The sequence below is a fragment of the Aristolochia californica genome, unplaced genomic scaffold, assembly GCF_029961685.1.
Source record: "Aristolochia californica isolate CCGP_79_NKW_82.1479 unplaced genomic scaffold, dmAriCali1.0.hap1 SCAF_8, whole genome shotgun sequence".
Classification (NCBI taxonomy): Eukaryota; Viridiplantae; Streptophyta; class Magnoliopsida; order Piperales; family Aristolochiaceae; genus Aristolochia; species Aristolochia californica.
In genome coordinates this window covers 6260144-6279519 of record NW_027182279.1, presented here as the reverse complement: position 1 = coordinate 6279519, position 19376 = coordinate 6260144, and the positions used below count along the sequence as shown (strand labels likewise).

General features: G+C 38.1%; 1 protein-coding gene across 3 annotated transcripts in view; it reads left to right on the top strand.

Moving 5' to 3' along the window:
- Positions 1 to 3085: 3085 nt before the first annotated feature.
- Positions 3086 to 19376, top strand: part of LOC137938947 (OVARIAN TUMOR DOMAIN-containing deubiquitinating enzyme 12-like) — a 57528-nt gene continuing 41237 nt past the window's right edge. The window contains exons 1-4 of one of the 3 annotated variants that reach the window (XM_068784073.1): positions 3086 to 3339; positions 6449 to 6570; positions 10197 to 10617; positions 10707 to 10882. In XM_068784073.1, the coding sequence (XP_068640174.1) occupies positions 10287 to 10617; positions 10707 to 10882 (507 nt within the window). In that variant the 5' untranslated portion in view covers positions 3086 to 3339; positions 6449 to 6570; positions 10197 to 10286. The remainder of the gene's footprint in view (positions 3340 to 6448; positions 6571 to 10196; positions 10618 to 10706; positions 10883 to 19376) is intronic. The other 2 variants (XM_068784072.1, XM_068784071.1) reach the window with 2 other exon arrangements.

Sequence of the window (19376 nt, the reverse complement as noted above, 5' to 3'; positions counted from 1 at the left end):
ATAAATATCCACCACATGGTATTTTGTTTTTTGTTGTTTGTGTTTCCGTGTCTCCCTAGTTACTACGACGGGTAACGGTTGTTTGATAAATTTTATTTCCTTGAGGACCATCTCGGATTTAGATTATAAATGGCTGGAAGAAGACAACAAACTTCTCGATCATATAACATTTGGATGAATATTGTGTGGATGTGTAATTGGATATGGTTGTGTTCTTATTGTGTGGATGAATATTGTGGATGTGTGACTGGATATGGTTGTATAAAGGTGTGATTGAAAATAGGTTATGATTGAAGAAAAGGGTATGATTTTTTGTTTATGACATTTAGCAAGAAACATGAATTATTTTTATAGTCGTCATTGTGGATATTAAAAAAGACAAAAAAAGGATTGTAAGAATGATAATATTCACATGTATTTTGTACATAATGGGAAGATACTATCTAAGCCATAGGAATAGACGTGTACTATGTCCTTGTGGGATTGGTGGTCCGATCTATTTGCAAAAGGTATTGGCGAAATCACCTGTTAAATTTTGAAAAGTTTACAGGACGAATCAAATTGTGTTTCATAAATTGGCAGAGATACTTTAAAGTAAATGATTTTATCATCCACAAAGACCATCTCAGTGGAAGAACAACTTGCATATTTTCTCCTAACTGTTGGTCAACAACAATCGTATAGTGTCACAACCAAGATGTTTGATAGATCAAACTGGATCATAAGTAGGTATTTCAATAAGGTGTTAAATGATATTATCAAACTTCAGTTTGATTGCATCAAATGGCCTTTAGAACGTACTCACTCGAAGGTTTTAAACAATCCAATGTTTTATCCATATTTTAGGGTAACATCACTTGGCCTCTAATGAACAATTTTAGATTAATATTTACAGCTACTTTGTATTAATTGAATTGATATAATTAAGATTGTATTGGGGCTATTGATGGAACTCATGTCAAAGCAAACATCCCACTTGAAGAACAACTAAGGTTCTGGAATAGAAAAGGTTATCTCTCACAAAATGTGATGGCAGTTGACATGCAATTCACTTATGTACTTGTTGGATGAGAGGGATCAACAGTTGATTCCCATGTACTGAAGGACGTATTGACTTACTGAGATAGAATCTTTGTACTTGAAGGTAAATAATATATTTTTATGTAGTATTTTTTTCTATTTTATCTTCAATTATCTTAGGTAGAATATATTTTGTACTGTAGGTAAATATTATCTAGTTGATGCTGGTTATGCAAATATGCCAGGATTTTTGGCTCCATATCGAGGAACTCGTTATCATCTACAAGAATTTGGAGGTAACCTTCCTAGAAATGATAAAGAGTTATTCAACCGAAGACACTCATCTTTGAGGAATATTATTGAACAAACTTTTGGTGCTTCAAAAGCTCGATTTCAAATGTTGAAAGGTGCTCCTCCATTTTCTTATAAGATCCAGATGAAAATTGTAATAACTTGTTGCATATTACATAGTTATATACGTAAAGAGGATTACAAAGATATGTTTGAATTGGAAGATGATAATTCGAATGATGAGCTTGGTGGAAGAGGTGATGAGGTCCAATTAGCAAGTGTAAATAAGGATGAAGATAGTGATGATAGTGATGATTTTGGGGATGAAGACAACCTATCAACAACCATGTGGAGGCGGTGTGTATTAGAATCTACTAGAGCAGCACAATTTTGAGATGCCAGAGCGACTAGCATGTGGAATGATTATTGATGGTTGTACTTTATTGTTTGTGAACATATATGTTGTCGTTCGTATGTACTAAACTAGTATGTTGATGCTTTTAAATGCACGAACTCGTTGTTATATTCCAAAGCATAAATGTTTACTTTTATATTGTAAATTGTGGACTATTACGAGTAACTCGGTTCATTTTGAAGCATTTTTTTAAAATTTTTAATTATATATATATATATATGTTATTAATAATTATTTAAACTAATTATTTTTATTTTATAAAAATATATTATTAATTACGTAAACAATTCATAGTATGTTATAAATAAAATAATTTTATTTATATATTCAGTTCAATTAAATAATTTATTCGATAAATATATTCACTTTTGTTATTTTTTACTTTTTTTCAATTTTTTAAAATCTATTCTAGTACAAGTAATTAGTATATTAATTTATAATAAACTGTAATCATCAATTGGTTTAATTAATTAATTAAAATTTGTGTTAAACCAATGGTTTTATACATTGTTTTAATATATTATTAATCAATAATACGTAAAAATCTATATTATGTTTTAGATAAATTAATATATTTATTTTTTATTATTGAATTAAATTAGTGAGTTTTAATGTTAAAATATATCTTATGTTATTAAAAATAAATTTTTTTATTTACTATATTTTTTATGTTATTTATAACTTTTTTATTTATTTTTAATAATTTATTCTTGTCACACGTAATTAGTATATTAATTTATAATAAACTGTAATTATTAATTGGTTTAATTATCCCATTGCTATAATTAATTAAACCAATGGTTTTACATTTTGTGTCAATATATTATTAATTAATAATACATAAACATTATGTTATTGATAAATTAATATATTTATTTATTTATTATGTATTTTTATTACTGTATTAAATTAGTGAGTTTTAATGTTAACATATATCTTATGTTATTAAAAAAAAATTATTTATTTATTATATTCGCTTATGTTATTTTTAATTTTTTATTAATTTTTAATAATTTATTCTAGTCACATATAATTATTGTATTTATTTATAATAAACTGTAATATAATATAGTTTTTTATTAATTAGGGTATTAATATATTTTAATACTACACGTTAAGTGTAGTAATTATGTTTATTTTGGTTAATTATTTATTTAAGTATATATTCTATTTAAGTATATTATTAAATATTACTCATTTTCTTATTTATATCATACTTTTTATTTAAGGGTATTAACACTAAAATCTGTTTTCAAGTGCACTCTAAGATAGAGTTAAATTTTACCCCCGAACGACTTTTGAAGAAGGAAAGATCCACCGTCCGCCCAAGAAGACGTGTTATGCAGGTGAATCCTCGTACATTCCTTATATAAAAGAGTGGGACGTGAGCGTGGTTGGAACTTTTTCGCTTCCACAAAATCCTCCTCTCATTATCTGCCTTCTTCATATGTGACGTCTCGAAGCCACTCTTTCTGTATTAAGATCGTTGGCTCTTCAATTTCTTTTTCTTGAATTTTGAGTTGTTTGATTTTCTCGAAATTTCGTCCCGATCGATCGTTCCTGCCGAAGGAAGAGAGTTCGGAGGCTTCTTGTCAACGTACGGAGTACGGGAGGTATGTATCTTGTTGAATTTTGTTCGATCATTAATTTATGGCATTTAGATCATGGGAAATGAACTCGGTTCCTACGATATGGCTTTTCTGTCTCTGTTTTCTTTCGGAGGAGATTTTGGTTTACAATTTTCAATAGATGAATTTTTGTACCAATTAAGTCTTGCAGGAATTGGCATTAACTTTTGTCTGTTAAACTTTGTGCAGAAATTTATATTTGGAAGTATTTTTTGCATCTCATTTTTGTCGTGATTGCCTTTTCTATAGCCTTCTTTGGATGATTCATAGCGTAAAGTAGGAATTTAGTGATTTTAACCTCCTGCATGTTACAAGGTGGGACCTACCATGATCATAAGCTGGTGGGACCCACCATGTGAGGTGGCATGATGAGTCATCACATGAGCTGACATCCTTATCACATGAGTTGGAAGGCAATCTTCCTTGATTAATGTAATCGATTTATTTTCCCTTGATTTATGTAGATTTGGATAATCATGATTGATGTAATTAGTGATATTAGAAATCTTATCTTATCTCTAAATATGTAATGAAAATGGTATAAATAGGGGTATTGGTTGAAGGGCTCAATTAAGCTCTCCATTTCTCAACTCGTGAAGAATCTCTCTCTAGCCTAAACTTTTTTTCTCTCTATCTTCCCTCCTCTCTACCCGAGCTCTCTCTCTGTATTTGTTCTTTTTCTTCTCCCTCTCTCATCTTACTCGAGGTTTCAATCATAGAGTCCTAAATTCAACATGGTATTAGAGCATCAAATTTAGGATCCCCACGTCAAAAGAATGCTCTAAGAAGTTATGATCAAAGTTACTCATAGAAGGCTCTTTGTGAAGCAAGTTTGAAGTTTGTGAGATAAGTTTTTCATTCTTGTTACTGTTGCTTCATGTTTTTGGTTTTCGGATCTTTAGAAGATGGTTCAGAGATGATTTTATTTTTGTCTTCATCTTATGAAATTATTGAGATTTATGCATCTTGGCTTAGAAGAAGTTTTCCAAGGCAGTTTTGTCGGTTTGCAAGTTCTTGGATGAAAATCGGTTTATGTAGAGATTTTCTGCATAAACTGTTATAATTTTGTGGGAACAAGATTTTCCTGATGAAGAAAATTGTTCTTGAGCCTATTATGAGTGTTTTTTTATCCATTGGATTTCAGAAATCTAATTACTTAGCTTATATGCTAAATTTCTCCATTAACCGAGTTGTTTGAAGAAACTCTACTCGGTTTTGGGATTTTTTGGAGAATTTTTTGAGAGCCACGAGGTGGCTGATTGTTCTTGGAAATCAAGCATCAAATATAGTGTTTAATATAAAAGGAATCAAACACAAAATAAGAAAGGAAGTGGCTAGTTGATGCCAATCTATCTGAAGAAAGATTGTTGTTTTTGAAGATCTTACAATATTTTTTTGATTAGGCATGATTTTGTTTATTTTTGATTAATTATATCTTGCCTAATTCATGATAAACTAAATATATACTGGTTTATCCCAAGCTGGAGTCAAATATAGTTTTGGACTGATCTTGGAAAGATCTAATTCAGAATTGCTACCTTACCTTTCTTAATCTCATGCTTATTGATTGATTTTTGCTATTCTCTACAAGGAATACTAGAGAATTAATTATATAAATTTTTGGCTAGCAAGTTGACTAGCCTAAGAGGGTTCCCTCCTTGCCTAAAGACTTGATAAGCTCGGGTTTTTCTCCCATCTACCTAAGCTAGCCTTGGCTGGTCTTGAATCTCCATGCAGTTTACTTAGGCTACTTCACATTTGAGTACATTATGACCCTTGAATTGCCTCTTATGGCTGAAGAATACATAGGTAAAAAGAATGATATTCTCAAGATTACTACCATACCCTTGCGAGGGATATCAAATTTCTTGAGCTAGTCCACATCGGTTCAATGGTTACTTATAACAAGGGATCTACTTGGTCACTTCACCAAACTTGGGCCGCCCATTGATGAAGAAGATATTGCTTATGCTAAGTGGTTAAAAAATGACACTTTGGTAATTAGTTGGCTCATCAAAAGCATGGAAAAACCTGTCTCCAACAATGTTATTCATCTCGATACTGCCAAACGAATTTGGGAGACATGTGCTAAGTTGTACTCTAGCTCTGACAACTTACACAGATTATGATATTCTGCAACGAATGTTCAACACTAAACAAGGAGAAAATATCCATGAATATTTGGCTTGTTTTAGAGGTCTTCTTCAAGAATGGAAGCTAGCTCAGCCTACCTCCACCGATGTCCCTATCCAAGACCAGCAGAAGGAAGCCTTAGCCACTGCCATTTGCCTAGCAAACATTAAGCCATATCTCGAAGTTGCTAAAAGTCAACTCTTTAACGCCTCTGCTATTCCCATCTTTGATGATGTGTGTGTCACATTACTCCGCATTTCAGACTCTTCTTCTCCTTCTCCTACAAAAGTGTCATCCGCCATGTACTCTGGGCATAAGGGAACATCAACCGACCGTGGCCGAGGCCGTGGAAGAAATTATAGAGGAGGACGAGGAAAAAGTGGAAGGAATGGTTTTGTCAGAACAAACGGCAGGGAATGCACCCATTGTGAGAAAAATGGCCACACTATAGACCAGTGTTTTAAAATCCATGGCATACCAGATTGGGTTAAGGCTAATCAAGCCTCAGTAAGTGATACAAAGGAGGACCAGTCTACCTCATCAACAGAAAAGAAAACCCTTACTGATGATGAATATGACTTATTCCAGAAAATGAAAACACTGATGGTCTCTCCTCCAAATTCCTCCTCAACTGTTACTGCCACCACCGCTTCAGGTATGCTCTCTGCCACTTCCTCCTCTTCATCCTAAATAATTGACTCAGGGGCCTTCGAGCATCTCATAGGTAACAAAAATCTTCTCCACTCAGTTTCTCCTTGTCTCTCGAATAAACTTGTTACCATAGCTGATTTGCTCCCAAACTAAAGTTTTCGGGAAAGGATCCACCTCTGTTACACCATCACTTCCGCTCACAGATACTCTTTTTGTTCTTACCTTTCCCTTGAATCTTTTATTTGTTAGTCAGATAACACAACATTTTAATTGCTCAATTACCTTCTCACCTACTTCTTGTGTGTTTCAGGGTCTTATAATGAAGCAGGTGATTGGTGGAGGCTGTGAACAAGGAGGGCTCTACTACCTAGATGTGCCTAAAATAAATGCCGTCTCAACCAAGGAAACTGAAACAAGTCTATGACACAATCGGTTGGGACATCCATTTGCACAATCTCTTCATCTTCTTTTCTCTACCTTTAATGATAGGTCAAATTTAAATTGTGAAGTCTGTCAACTGAGCAAACACCAGAGGACCACATACTTACCTCGTCCAGAACTTAAAAGTGTTGCTCCTTTTTTATTGATCCACACATATGTATGGAGACCCTTGAGTGTCTCAAACATTTCCCGAGTCAAGTACTTTATTACCTTTATTGATGATTTTATTCGTACCACATGGCTATTTTTTTCAAAGAGCGATATGAAATACCATCCATATTTAAATCCTTTCATGCTATGGTTGTCACTCAATTTGGTCAGAAAATCAAAGTACTTCGGTTTGATAATGCCAAAGAATATACTTCTAGAAATCTTGGCTATTTTTCAAGAAAATGACATTATCCATCAAACATCTTGTGCCTACACCCACCAACAGAATGGTGTAGCAAAACGGAATAACCGTCACCTTCTTGAGGTAACTTGTAGCTTATTGTATACCATTAAAGTCCCATACTTTTATTGGCCGCATGCCATCCTTACTTCATGCTTTATTATAAATAGGCTACCTTTTTCCATTCTCGGTCATAAATCCCCATATTCTTTATTGTTTCTACATGGTGATCATTTTTTGCTTCCCTTGAAAGTCTTCGGTTGTACATGCTTTTTTCATATTACCTCCCCACAACACAGTAAACTTGATCCAAAATATGTCAAGTGTATCTTCTTAGGATACTCTTGCACGCAGAAGTGTTATATTTGCTACAATCCCACTTTCCAAGGTTACTTGTGTCTAGGGATGTAAACTTTTTTGAAGACTCTTCATACTACTCTGACAATACTCCTCCAGGTTTCTCTTCAGTACCAGCCTCTCCTCTACCGTTGTGCCCCGTGCTACGGAAACTGTTCAACCCCCTAAAGTGCTGGCTGACACCACACTTGTGGAGTTTGCAGATCCCATCGAGGTAAGTACATCTTCTCTTGTTCTTTTTGGACCACAATATGATACTCGACCCATTGCTTTAAGAAAATAACCCAGAACTTGCACTAGGCCCTCTACTTCTCACCCCATATCCAATTTTGTGTCTCACCATCGTTTATCCTCTTCATGTTGTCAATTTCTTTTGTCTATTTCCTCCATCTCAGTCCCACAGTCCTATCAGGAGGTTCTGAAACATCCAGCGTGGAAGGCGGCCATGGACAAAGAAATGCAGACACTCTATGAGAATTAGACATGGGCTCTAGTTCCTTTTCCATCAGATAAAAAACCTGTAGGCTATAAGTAGGTTTTTACTATTAAACACAATCTGGATGGGTCAGTTGCTCGCCTTAATGCCCGCCTCGTTGATAAAGGCTATACACAGTGTTATGGGATCGATTATGAGGAAACATTCTCTCCGGTGACCAAAATAAACTCGGTACGTATTTTATTATCTCTTACTGCTAATTCTTCCCAGTCGGTCTATCAACTTGAAGTGAAAAATGTTTTTCTCAATGGGTATATAAAGGAAGAAATTTTTATGCAACAACCACCTGGATTTGTGGTTGAGGGAGAGTCGGTATGTTGATTGAAGAAATCCCTTTATGGTCTGAAACAGTCTCCTCGTGCATGGTTTGATAAGTTTAGCCAAGCACTCATACTGGCCGGATTTCACAGATGTTTTGTAGATCACTTCATATTTCTTAAAGACACACCTAAATGCAAAGTGATTTTGGCCGTATATGTTGATGATAGTGTCTTAATCGGTAGCGATCCCGAGGGTATTTAGGAAACCAAAGAAAAAATATGTGAATAATTCAAGACAAAAGATCTTGGACTACTTAAATACTTTCTGGGTATTGAAGTATTACAATCCAAATATGGGATTATACTATCTCAAAGGAAGTATGTCCTTGATCTAGTGGAGTAGATAAGAATGATGGAGTGTAGACCAACAGAAACCCCAATGGATTCCAATACAAAATTAACTGTAGGCACTGGAGAAGATGTGAATATCGAAAAATATCAAAGACTTGTGGGGAAACTCATTTATCTCTATGTAACAAGGCCGGATATATCATATGCACTTGAAAGAATATTGCGATATTTGAAAGGAGCTCCAGGAAGAGAGCTTCTCTATAAGAACCATTGTCACTTCAACATAAAAGGATTCTTAGATGCAAACTGGGCCGGATCCTCGGATGATAGAAAATCTACTTCGGGATATTGTACAATGGTTGGAGGGAACTTGGTTACATGGAGAAGAAAGAAGTAGAATGTAGTTGCAAGGTCTAATGCAGAAGTAGAATACAGGGCCATGGCATGAACAGTTAGTGAGCTTCTATGAATCAGATCCCTTCTCACTAAACTGAGATTCTATAAAGAAGCCTCTATGGATCTACATTGCGATAATCAAGTGGCAATACATATCACCTCAAATCTGGTCTTCCATGAGAGAACAAAGCACATTGAAGTAGATTGTCATTTCATATGAGAGAAATTTCATGCTGGCATATTATCTCTAAAACATATATCCTCACAAGGGCAAGTTACAAACATTCTCACCAAAGCAGTCACTCATAAGATCTTGTCCACCATCTGTAGCAAGCTAGGCATTTACGATGTTTTCTCACCCCCAGCTTGAGGGGGAGTGTTATAAGGTGGGAGCCACTATGATTACACGAGCTAGTGGGACCCACCATGATCACGTGAGGTGGTATGATGAGTCATCACACGAGCTGGCATCCTTACCACATGAGTTGGAAGATTTGGCAATCTTCCTTGATTAATGTAATCGATTTATCTTCCCTTAATTTATGTAGATTTGGATAATCATGATTGATGTAATCAGTGATATTAGAGATCCTATCTTATCTCTAAATATATAATGAAAATAGTATAAATAGGGGTCTTGGTTGAAGGGTTCAATCAAGCTCTCCACTTCTCAACTCGTGAAGAATCTTTCTCTAGCCTAAACTTTTTTTCTCTCTTTTATCTTCTTTCCTCTTTACCCAAGCTCTCTCTCTCTCTCTCTCTCTCTTTGCATTTTTTCTTCTCCCTCTCTCATCTTGCTCGAGGTTTCAATCATGGGGTCCTAAATTCAACACTGCAGATGGAATTGTGTTTTATTTTTTTTGTGCCATTTTAGCTCTTCACGATGTTCTTTGTATCGAGATCATACTTGTTAAGTCATTAATAGTTCCATTTGTAAAGGTTGATTAACCTATTGTTTGGAGTTTCGGAGTAAGTCCATCATATCATTAGCATGGTTTTGCTTTCAGATGAAAGGAGATGACGCGAATGTGCCATTTTGACATATTTGACTGGAACATTTGTGATGTTTCTGGTGCTAGGCTATTCGTTATTTAAGTCTTTCATGATCATAACACCACCAACAGCAAAGAGGAGCAAAACTTTGCTGTATTTTGTGGATCATACTCAAGCTTGTGAAGTGAATCTTTATTTTCCCTTGGTTAATTTGCATTTTGTTGATAGTAGTAGGCTTCTAATGCCCGTAATTACGAAGAAAATGGTCTTACCTTGTTAATTTGTTGAAAATCATTGTTGGATTTATCAGAGTACGAGGACTGTAGTTGGCCTTCTTTTGGTTTTTAATAATATATTCTTATTATCATATCAGGTGAACTACTGAAGATTTTCCTACTAATATTATTGGATTCTTCATCAGAATATTTTTTACATAGCCTGGAGGAGATAGTTTTGTTAAGTCATGATCACATATGAGCAAGATCCTGATGTTGTGCAGTGGGGCCTTAACCTTCTTGAAGGTGCTGATCCATTCTCAAATTCTGCTTATTGTGGTACCATCACTCAACAAGATTCGAACTATCATGATGAAGAGTATGCAAGAGAATACCCTTTTAGCTCAGAGCAACTGACTATAGAGAATGATGAGATCCTTGCCCATGCTCTTCAAGAGGAATTTTCACATCTTGCAGTTGCAGAAGCATCTGGGTCTTCTAATGTGGGTGAGATGCACTTGCAAGCTTCCATTCTTGCGCAGGATTGGTTTGACCCATCTCCAAGAAATTACACTGCAGGTTTGGGAGATATTTTCCTAGTCAGTTTGCTGATGAATTTATTGGGCTTACCCAATTTTTGTTTGTGATTGTATACTTGATTGATGCAGGGTATGATGGTGGGCAGGAGGAAGGGGATGATGTGGGGTCCTCAAGTTCAGACTCCAGTCCTGGAGAAAACCCTTACGCTGGTGTAGAATGGTCTGCCTCATTGGAGCTGCCAGATGAATTTTCAGCATTGGATGGAGAAGTGGGCAAGAGGTTGAATCAGATGGTTCCTGTTGCTGTAAGTTTTAGCGTCTTTGAGTTGTTCATATGCCTTCTAGAAAAAGTAATCTTGGAAAACTTAAAATTTCAACTCAGAACCATCTTTTTGTTAAAACGTCTCTTTTTTCCTTCAAGCTAAACAATAGGGTTTTCAAGGCACACTGCTTTGAATATGCAGTAGCTAAGCTCTGGCTATACTTGTCTAATATATTTTTTTCTTTTTCCTTTTTCCTTTTTTTGTGGAATATTTGTTATACAAACACATGCTACCCAAAAGACCCATAACATGTGAGTTTATGTGGGTTGAGATTGGTTACTAGGTATGTGGCTGCATTGGAAATGCTCAACCTGCACATTGTCTATTCTCATACATTTGCCTATATGAATCAGGAACATGATATATAAAGTTGATGAGTTTTTTATGTTTTAGTCTTGGTAAAGTTCTGTGAAAGAGTATCGAAGTGTTAAATTGGGTTCAACTTTTTTAGCTTCTTGTTTCTATCCTGTTAAGCAAAGGGCATTTCTTGACTCTGACTGGTTAGGTGTTGGGGCAATGACTCTGACCTGAAAGGAATTTTGTTTCCTTTTGTAAATCTGACTTAAATTGTACCACTTTTGAGCATAGGTAAGCAATGAACTTGAGTGAAGAAAAATGAAGTTAGTTGTAGACAAATTTGAACATGCATACTGATAGATACATAGATATTAAAAAGAAAGAAAGAGCCTCTGTTCGTGACCAAATTGTATAAGAGAGTTATGGTAGGAATTTGATATGTAGCGGATGCTCTATGGGTCGCACAGCAACCTTATGTGATATGGGAGATTGTATATCCCAATGATCGTTTTTCCTTGATGCAAAAGTTGATGTCCATCTCCTCTTATATGTTGATAATTTTGTTAAACTATTGAATTGTGAAAATTTTTAGAATGGCTTTGTATAGCTTTATGGGTTTCTCTCAGCATAAACAAACAATTGTCTGTCTGCTTAACAAACTTATACAGATTTCAAATTACTATGAGCCTAGAAAGAAAACAGAAATGGGCTAAGAAGTAAAACATCAAAATAAAACTGTAACATACAGAGGCAAAATAGAGGAATAAATGAGAAAAGAAAGCATAGATGAAAAGTAAGACAAAATAAAAAGAAAAAGGAAAGCAATATATCTGAGACAAAAACAATAAATAATAAAATATGTATGAAGGATAATAAATGGATATAGTAGTCCAAGAAGTTACATGAGAATTACCAGGACTTTCTCTGAGCCTTAAGTGCCAACATTTGATTTTGTCTTTTCCACCATTGTAGAATTTAAAGAGAAATGGAAACATCTCTACTTTCTAATTGATGTGTCAAGGTTATGATGTGGCTGAGAAGACAACCATAGAGGGATGCTGTAGAAACACAGCTGTAGAATTCGAAAATTGGGAAACTTCTCTAGGACAATAATAGCTGCAAAAAGACATAATCTTTTGCAGGGTGGGAAGGTTTTTAACAAAGAGATACCCTGGACTAGTGACAATTGTTAGATGTGGAGGGCTCATAAGTAACCTTTCAATAGTTAGTAATGAGAGAGAGATTGGAGAAATGGTGGGAAGAAGTTTGTTGAAGACTACCGTGAGGTACAATTGGGAGAGGTAGATTGCGAGAGCAACTGGCTGGTGTTACATGTAACACAGTTCGAGGCCAAACCACCTTCCCAACATAATATTTCAGAAATGGAGATAAAAGAGGAGGCTCCTTGCTTGGCTAAAACATTAGCCATAGAATTTGCTGATCTCGGGATGAGAGACCAAAAAGTCAAATAAATTGACAATATCTATAATTTCAAAAAAGGCGTCCCAATGGCGCCACGGAGGCACAGAGGAATTGTCACACCAACCAATCACCACCTTAGAGTCTCCCTCAATGAGGATGGGACTGGAGCAATGATCGCGAAAATGTGAAGCCCATTAAGCAGGCTTTGAAGCTTGGCCATCGTGGAATGCGCAACAATGAGAGGGCCGGAGAAGGAAACGATTTGGTTCCCAAGGGAGTCGCGAACCACTCCGCCAAAACCAGCTAAGCCAGGGTTGCCGAAAGAGGATCCGTCAAAATTCAGCTTAAGTACACCAACAGGCAGTGGGGTCCACTCAAAAATAATTGGGGGCTTCGAAGAAGTGTGGAGCTGGGCAAGACATCTTCAATTGTTTTTGATGGAAGATCTCGAGAAGGGGGAGAAGGCTTTTTGAGAATGGAGCCATGTAGCAATATTTCCTGAGATAGTTTCAATGACTCTATCTTGAGAGTTGAACTTGGCATTGAATCTCCTTTGATCGTGCTCTAGCCAAAGACCTCAAGGGATGAAAGTGGAGCAAGTTGAGATCATCAATTTTCCAAGACCAGGGACAGGGGTCCCTGCAAGCATTTGGCAGGCGGTGGGCAAGACCTCAGGGAAGCAGAGATGGAATCCAATTCGGGTTATAATTGACGTTCAGATCTCCCAAGAGAAAGGGCACAGGAGAAGCAAGTGGCTAACAGTTTCTTCTGTGGCATGGCAGAAAGGGTAAATGGGGCTCATGGGAAGATAAGATTATCTGGACTGGTCTTTGATCTTACCTGTTTACCTTCTCTTCATGTTATCAGAAGACTGATAATGACCCCTCTGAGATCTTTCCCCATCCCTTGATCGTTTGGCAGTTGGACCCAGGATAAAGTTTCCATGTGGTGCATGCTGAAAGGAGAAATATTGACTCGTGACCAGCTGCAACAAAGAGGTATACAAGTTGTCAACATCTCGTGCAAATTCTAAGAAATGCTGAGGAATTGATTGATCATTCTCTACTTCATTGATCTTTACTCTATAGGTTTGGAACTCTTTCCTTAATCGTTTTGGGCTTCACTACTATCTACTAGTCACTCTTGGATCTCATTGCTAGCAGCTACTATTTAATTCTCCGAAAGTATGGGCTGCCATTGTGGAAAATCACTATTGTTCCATTACATTGTACCTACAGCCACTGCCGAATGACCAAATCTTTGCTAATAAGTCGAGCATGATTGGCTATGTGACAAAAAGAACAATTCACACGATATGGTTGTAGTCCAAGCAAGTGAATGACTTTGAAGAAATTTCTGGGGCTACTATGGGAAGAATTGGAAAACAGTTGTCTCATGTGGTTAGCACCACCCTAAAACATTACATGCCTTGAAGGTTTGATTCTTTTTTCCTTTATCATTTTGGGCTTTGATACTGTCTACCAGCCACACTCTTGGACCTTATTGTTTGCAGCTACTATTTCACTCTGTGTTGGAGCTGCTGTTATGGAGAATCACAATTGCTGCCATCACATGGTTCTTATGGATAGAGCAGAATGACTGACCTTTGCTAATAAGTTGAGTATGATCAGCTGTGTGATGGAAGAGCAACACATATGATATTTCAGTGCTTCAAGCTAGTGAATGGCTTTGAAATATTCCTGGTTCTATTACACAGAGGAATTGGAAAATAATCGTCTCATGTAACCAACACCAAGTTGAAACTTTTTTGGCCTAGACTGCCTTTCTGAGGCCATCTTATTTTGAATTTTGATGTGAATTCTCATGGGAACCTGGGCCCCTCTAGATTTGGTAGCATTTGTTTAGGATCATGATGGCCACATTCTACTCTCATACTAGAGACTGCTTGGTGATACTAATTCCACCACTGCAAAAGTGTATCCACTGGTTTTTTTTTTTTTTTTTATAAATTCATGCTCTAATAATCCCAGATATCAAAACGAAACAGACCTAAGAGGAGGGCCCCCTTATAATGAGGGTTGAAGGTGGCCCCCTCTTTGGCTAAGGAGTCAACTAAACAATTTGCTGAACAAGGGACATGAGACCAAGAACAAATAGGGGAACACAGTTCCTGAATTTTTAAAAAACAAGGCAATAGGTGCTCGGGGGGTCTTTCTTCCCTGAGCTCCAGCAAATGACAACCGAGGTGTCTCCTTCCACGAACGCAGGACCTTCAAAGCGATCTCTGAAAATCTTCAGCCCATGCCTAAGAGCTTGGAGCTCAACAGTGGTGGAATTCATCGTGTCTAGAGGCCCAGTAGAGGATGCAAGAATGACACCTAAAGAATCACAGAGCACACCTCTAAACCCAACAGTTCCTAGATTACCAAGAGAGGAGCCATCAAAGTAAAGTTTGATAGCACCCTAGGCTCAGGTAAGGAGAGGGTAAGGGCAAAAACCCTGCCCCGATAGACTCCTGCTCCTCCAAGAACTGCTCTTCCACTCCCTCCCCTCCTAGGCCTGACTACCTAGAAGGGTTCCCTCTGCTCTCCCATAGTGAGCGTGCCGAAAATCTCAACAGGCACCTCATGACTCAGGTGCAAAAATAACCTGCGCATGAGTTGGAGGAAATGAAGAAGTTAGCTTGGGACTTCTGCAAGTACTACCATGGCGTCCTCTACTACCCGGAGGATGATCTCACCCCCTCCCCCCACAATGATAATTCTCTCTTGGAATGTCAAGGGAATCAGCTCATGCTTCAAGTGTGCGGTGATTAAGGCAACTCTTTTTGAATGTAAACCAAATATTGTAATTTTGATTAAAACGAACCTGCAATCTTTTGACATGTTTGTCGCTCGAGATCTTTGGTACGACTCGGACACTGAATGGGCAATGGTTGACGCAGTTGGTCATTCCGGTGGCATTCTTGTTATTTGGAACCCAAACTCTGTTGAAGCCACCCTTACTAAACCAGCCTTATTCTCTATTGGCATCCGTTTTCGTGACCAATCTCTAGGGATTTTCTAGGCCTTTACAAGCATATATGGCCCAACTTGTCACCGTGACTGAGCTTCTTTCTGGGATGAAATTCTCCTCCTCGTCCAGCTCTAGGATTTGCCTTGGCTCCTTGCTGGGGACTTCAATGCTACCCTTCGTTGCTCCCAAAAAAGCCTCCCGCTAATCAAATTTCTTCCATAATGAGAGTCTTTTCGGATCTCATTGGTAGCCTCGAACTCTTTGAAATCCCTCTTTGGAAAAAAATAAACTTGGTCCAATGGCCAAAGCCCCCCAATCTTCTCCAAACTTGATAGATTCCTTGCAAATAATGACTGGCTTCAGTTTTTTGCCTAAACATCGGGTCAAGTCCTTAACAAAGTCGGCTCTGACCACTGGCCGATCCAAATCAACACTCACCCCCTAGCTTGGGGTCGATCGCCGTTTTGCTTTGAGAACTCCTGGCTTCTGGACAGATCTTTTGCTTCTCAACTTAAGCCCACCACTACAACCCGGGTTGGTCTTTCCCCCTCAAACTCAAAGCCCTGAATTCCAAGATCCAATCCTAGTCCTTTAATCACCGCACTGTTGCTGCCTTTTGAAAAGATTCTGTCCGCCGCCGCATATCTGAGTTTGATCTCCTCGAAGAACAAAGGTCTCTTTCTTCTCCTGAATTATTTCTCTGAAATCAAGTAAATCTTAATCTTTCAAATCTTCTAAAAAATGAAACTACTCACTGGAAACAGCGGGCAAGATTTCACTGGCTGACCGACAGGGATGGAAATACAAATTTTTTCCATGCGGTTGCCTCGGCTAGTCGGAGAGCTAACCGTATCACCTCTCTTTGTCATGGAGATCAGGTGATCACGGATAGCCTCTCTATATCTAACCTTCTTGTGAAGTTTTTTACAGATCTTTATTCAGAGGAGTCTTTCAACCAGCCTATCCTTCATCAGCTTGAGTTTAGGCGTATCTCCATTTCAGACGCTGAATACCTAGAGCGTCCCTTCTCTTCTGAAGAAATCGATTTGGATGCCCTTGGCCTACCTAAGGACCGCGCCCCAAGGCCAGACGATTTTAATGGAGAATTCTACCACAAATTTTTGGGAACAATTAGAAACGATGTGCATGCCTTTGTAAACAACTTCCATCAAGTTGACATCACCCATAAATCCATCAGAGCCTCTTTCATAGCTCTAATTCCAAAAAAAATCAACTCAGCCCTCCCTCAAGACTTCAGACCTATCAGCCTTACCTCTAGCTCATACAAAATCATAGGTCGCATTCTCGCTAATCGGCTCATATCTACCTTCCCTCAAATAATTAACCCTTGCCAAAGTGCCTTCATCAGAGGACAAAATATCCTGGAACAAAATTCTCACCTTTGATTCCTTAATTTGGTGCGTAACCCCTGTCCAGGACCCCTCTTGTCCCTTTTGCCAAAATTCTCTAGAAACTGCCACCTATGTCCTCTTACTTTGCCATTTTGCCCATACTGTGTGGACTAGCCTCCTAAATAAAATCGGTCTCCAGTGTTTTTCCTCACAAAATCTTCCATCCGTTATTCTCTCAGTTAATAGTGCTAGACTCCCGAAGCTTGGGAAACTGCTCATTTCATGTTGCATTGGTCATATCCTTTGGGCCTTATGGAAGGAAAGAAATTGCTGAAAATTCAATTTTAAATCTACCCCTATTAAATGTTGATAGATAATATTGTTTGCCATGTAACAATCTGGCTCTTGACTCGAAAGGAGTTTAGTAGCCTCAACGGCTCCAATCTTAGAGGGAACTGGCAGTTGGTAGATAGTATGACGCATCCTTCTCGTCCTCCGATTATGGCAATTTGGGCTCCCCCACCGGCGGGCCACTACAAACTAAACTTTGATGGCAGCGCTTTTGGTTGTCTTAGTCCTGTAGGTTTTGGTGGAGTAATCCATGATGAAAATGGTTCTCCTTTTCTCCTTTGTTGGGCCACTTGGAGTCTCCAACGTTACCACTGCCGAACTCTCTGAACTGCTCAATGGGCTTCAAATCTTCCAAAGCCATCTCGTGAGCCCCTTCCTTAATTTACTCGGCCAAGAATTTGGGATGGCTTCTCCCCACGATAGATTGTGGAGCCTTCGATATTCCAATCCTCTAGTTTGTAGATGACACCATTTGTTTTGGGGTTGGTACCATGGACCAGATTAAAAAGTTGCGTGCAGTTTTGGGTTTATTTAAGTTGGCTTTCGGGTAGAATATTAATTGGAAGAAAACCACTCTCCTCAGCTATCACATTGACACCTCTGTGCTTCGTGGAATGCCAGACTACCTGGGTTGCGCTTTAGAGAACATGCCAGCTATATATCTAGGGCTCCCACTTTTTGACTCTCGACCCTCAACGATACTTTGGTCCCCCCTTATTGAGAAATTCGAGCAAAGATTATCTACTTGGAGGGGTAAACTTTTATCTATAGCGGGGCAACTCACTCTCCTCAAGTCATGCTTGGCGGGGCTGCCAAAATATCTTTTATCATTCATGCAGTGTCCGGCTTCAGTTTGCTCCAAGATTGACGCCATTTGTCGGGGCTTTCTTTGGAGAGGATCAAAAGACACTTTTAGATACCATTTGGTTAGCTAGAATAAAATATGCTTGCCTCGTGTTAAAGAATAGTCCACATGGATTAGTGAGAATAAATATGTTGAGTTTATCAATTGGGAAAGAGGTTTCTTAAGATGGCTAGTCATTTTGGGATAGGCCTTGAACCCAACTTCACATGGTATCAGAGCTGTGATTTTCAGGATTCTAATTATATTTCCCTTCTAGATTATGCGTCATGAAGGTGTTGTTATTTTGATGAAATCTGATGGAGTCTTATTCTGAGAAGGATCCTGCTGCTGCTTCTCTGGGATATTACGGCTATTAATCCAGATAATATCTCCTCCTTTGCTGGATGTCTCCTTGACTGGGTGGTGATCTCTTTGCTGTTTTTTTCTTTGGTGGCTTATCTCTGTATCTGCTTATTTTTGGCAGAGTTGTTAGTTGCGGTCTGATTGCTGCCGATTTCCCGTAATTGATGATTGCTATCTCCGCTTGATTAATTGTCGAGTCATCTGCCTTGATTGTTGCTTCGAGCTTCGGCAGAAGATACCAAGTTGCTGGTTGTGTTTTTTTGGTACTGTTGTTCCTATCTTTCTGGTATTGCTGTGTTGCTGTTTTCTTTTTTGTTGGGAAGATTGGCTCCCGAGTTGGAAAATATCGGTGATCTCAGTGCTTTCTGCTTTGGGAGTACAACGGCTTATTGATTTCGGAAACTCAAACAACAAAGTTTCTGGTTGACTCTGCCTTTGCCCGATCGTTACTGCCTGATTTTTATTTTTGGATTCTTACTGAATCATCCCATCTGGCTTACTGCTCTTATGGAAGTTATCTTGATTCTGTATCGTCACCTACTGTTATTTAATCCGAAGAAAATATTGCCAACTTGCTGATTATAGCTGTTGGTTCTGCTGGTTCTTCCGTGTTCATCGTTGCTGCTTCTTCGGAAGATCTTACTGCTATTTTTAGGAAACTTCCGATTCTCTGCAGAGCTGCTTCTCTGGGATCGCTGGTTTATCACCGGCAACTGCGACGATCCCTCTCTGCTCTCACTGTTGTCCAGCTCTGTTCGGAAGCGGGGAAGAAGACGATACCATTGCTGAATTAAAGTTTCCCTAAGTTAGGAAACTGGATTCAACCAAGCGTCTCTGCCAATGGTTTATTTCCGGATGAGCTGAGCTGGTT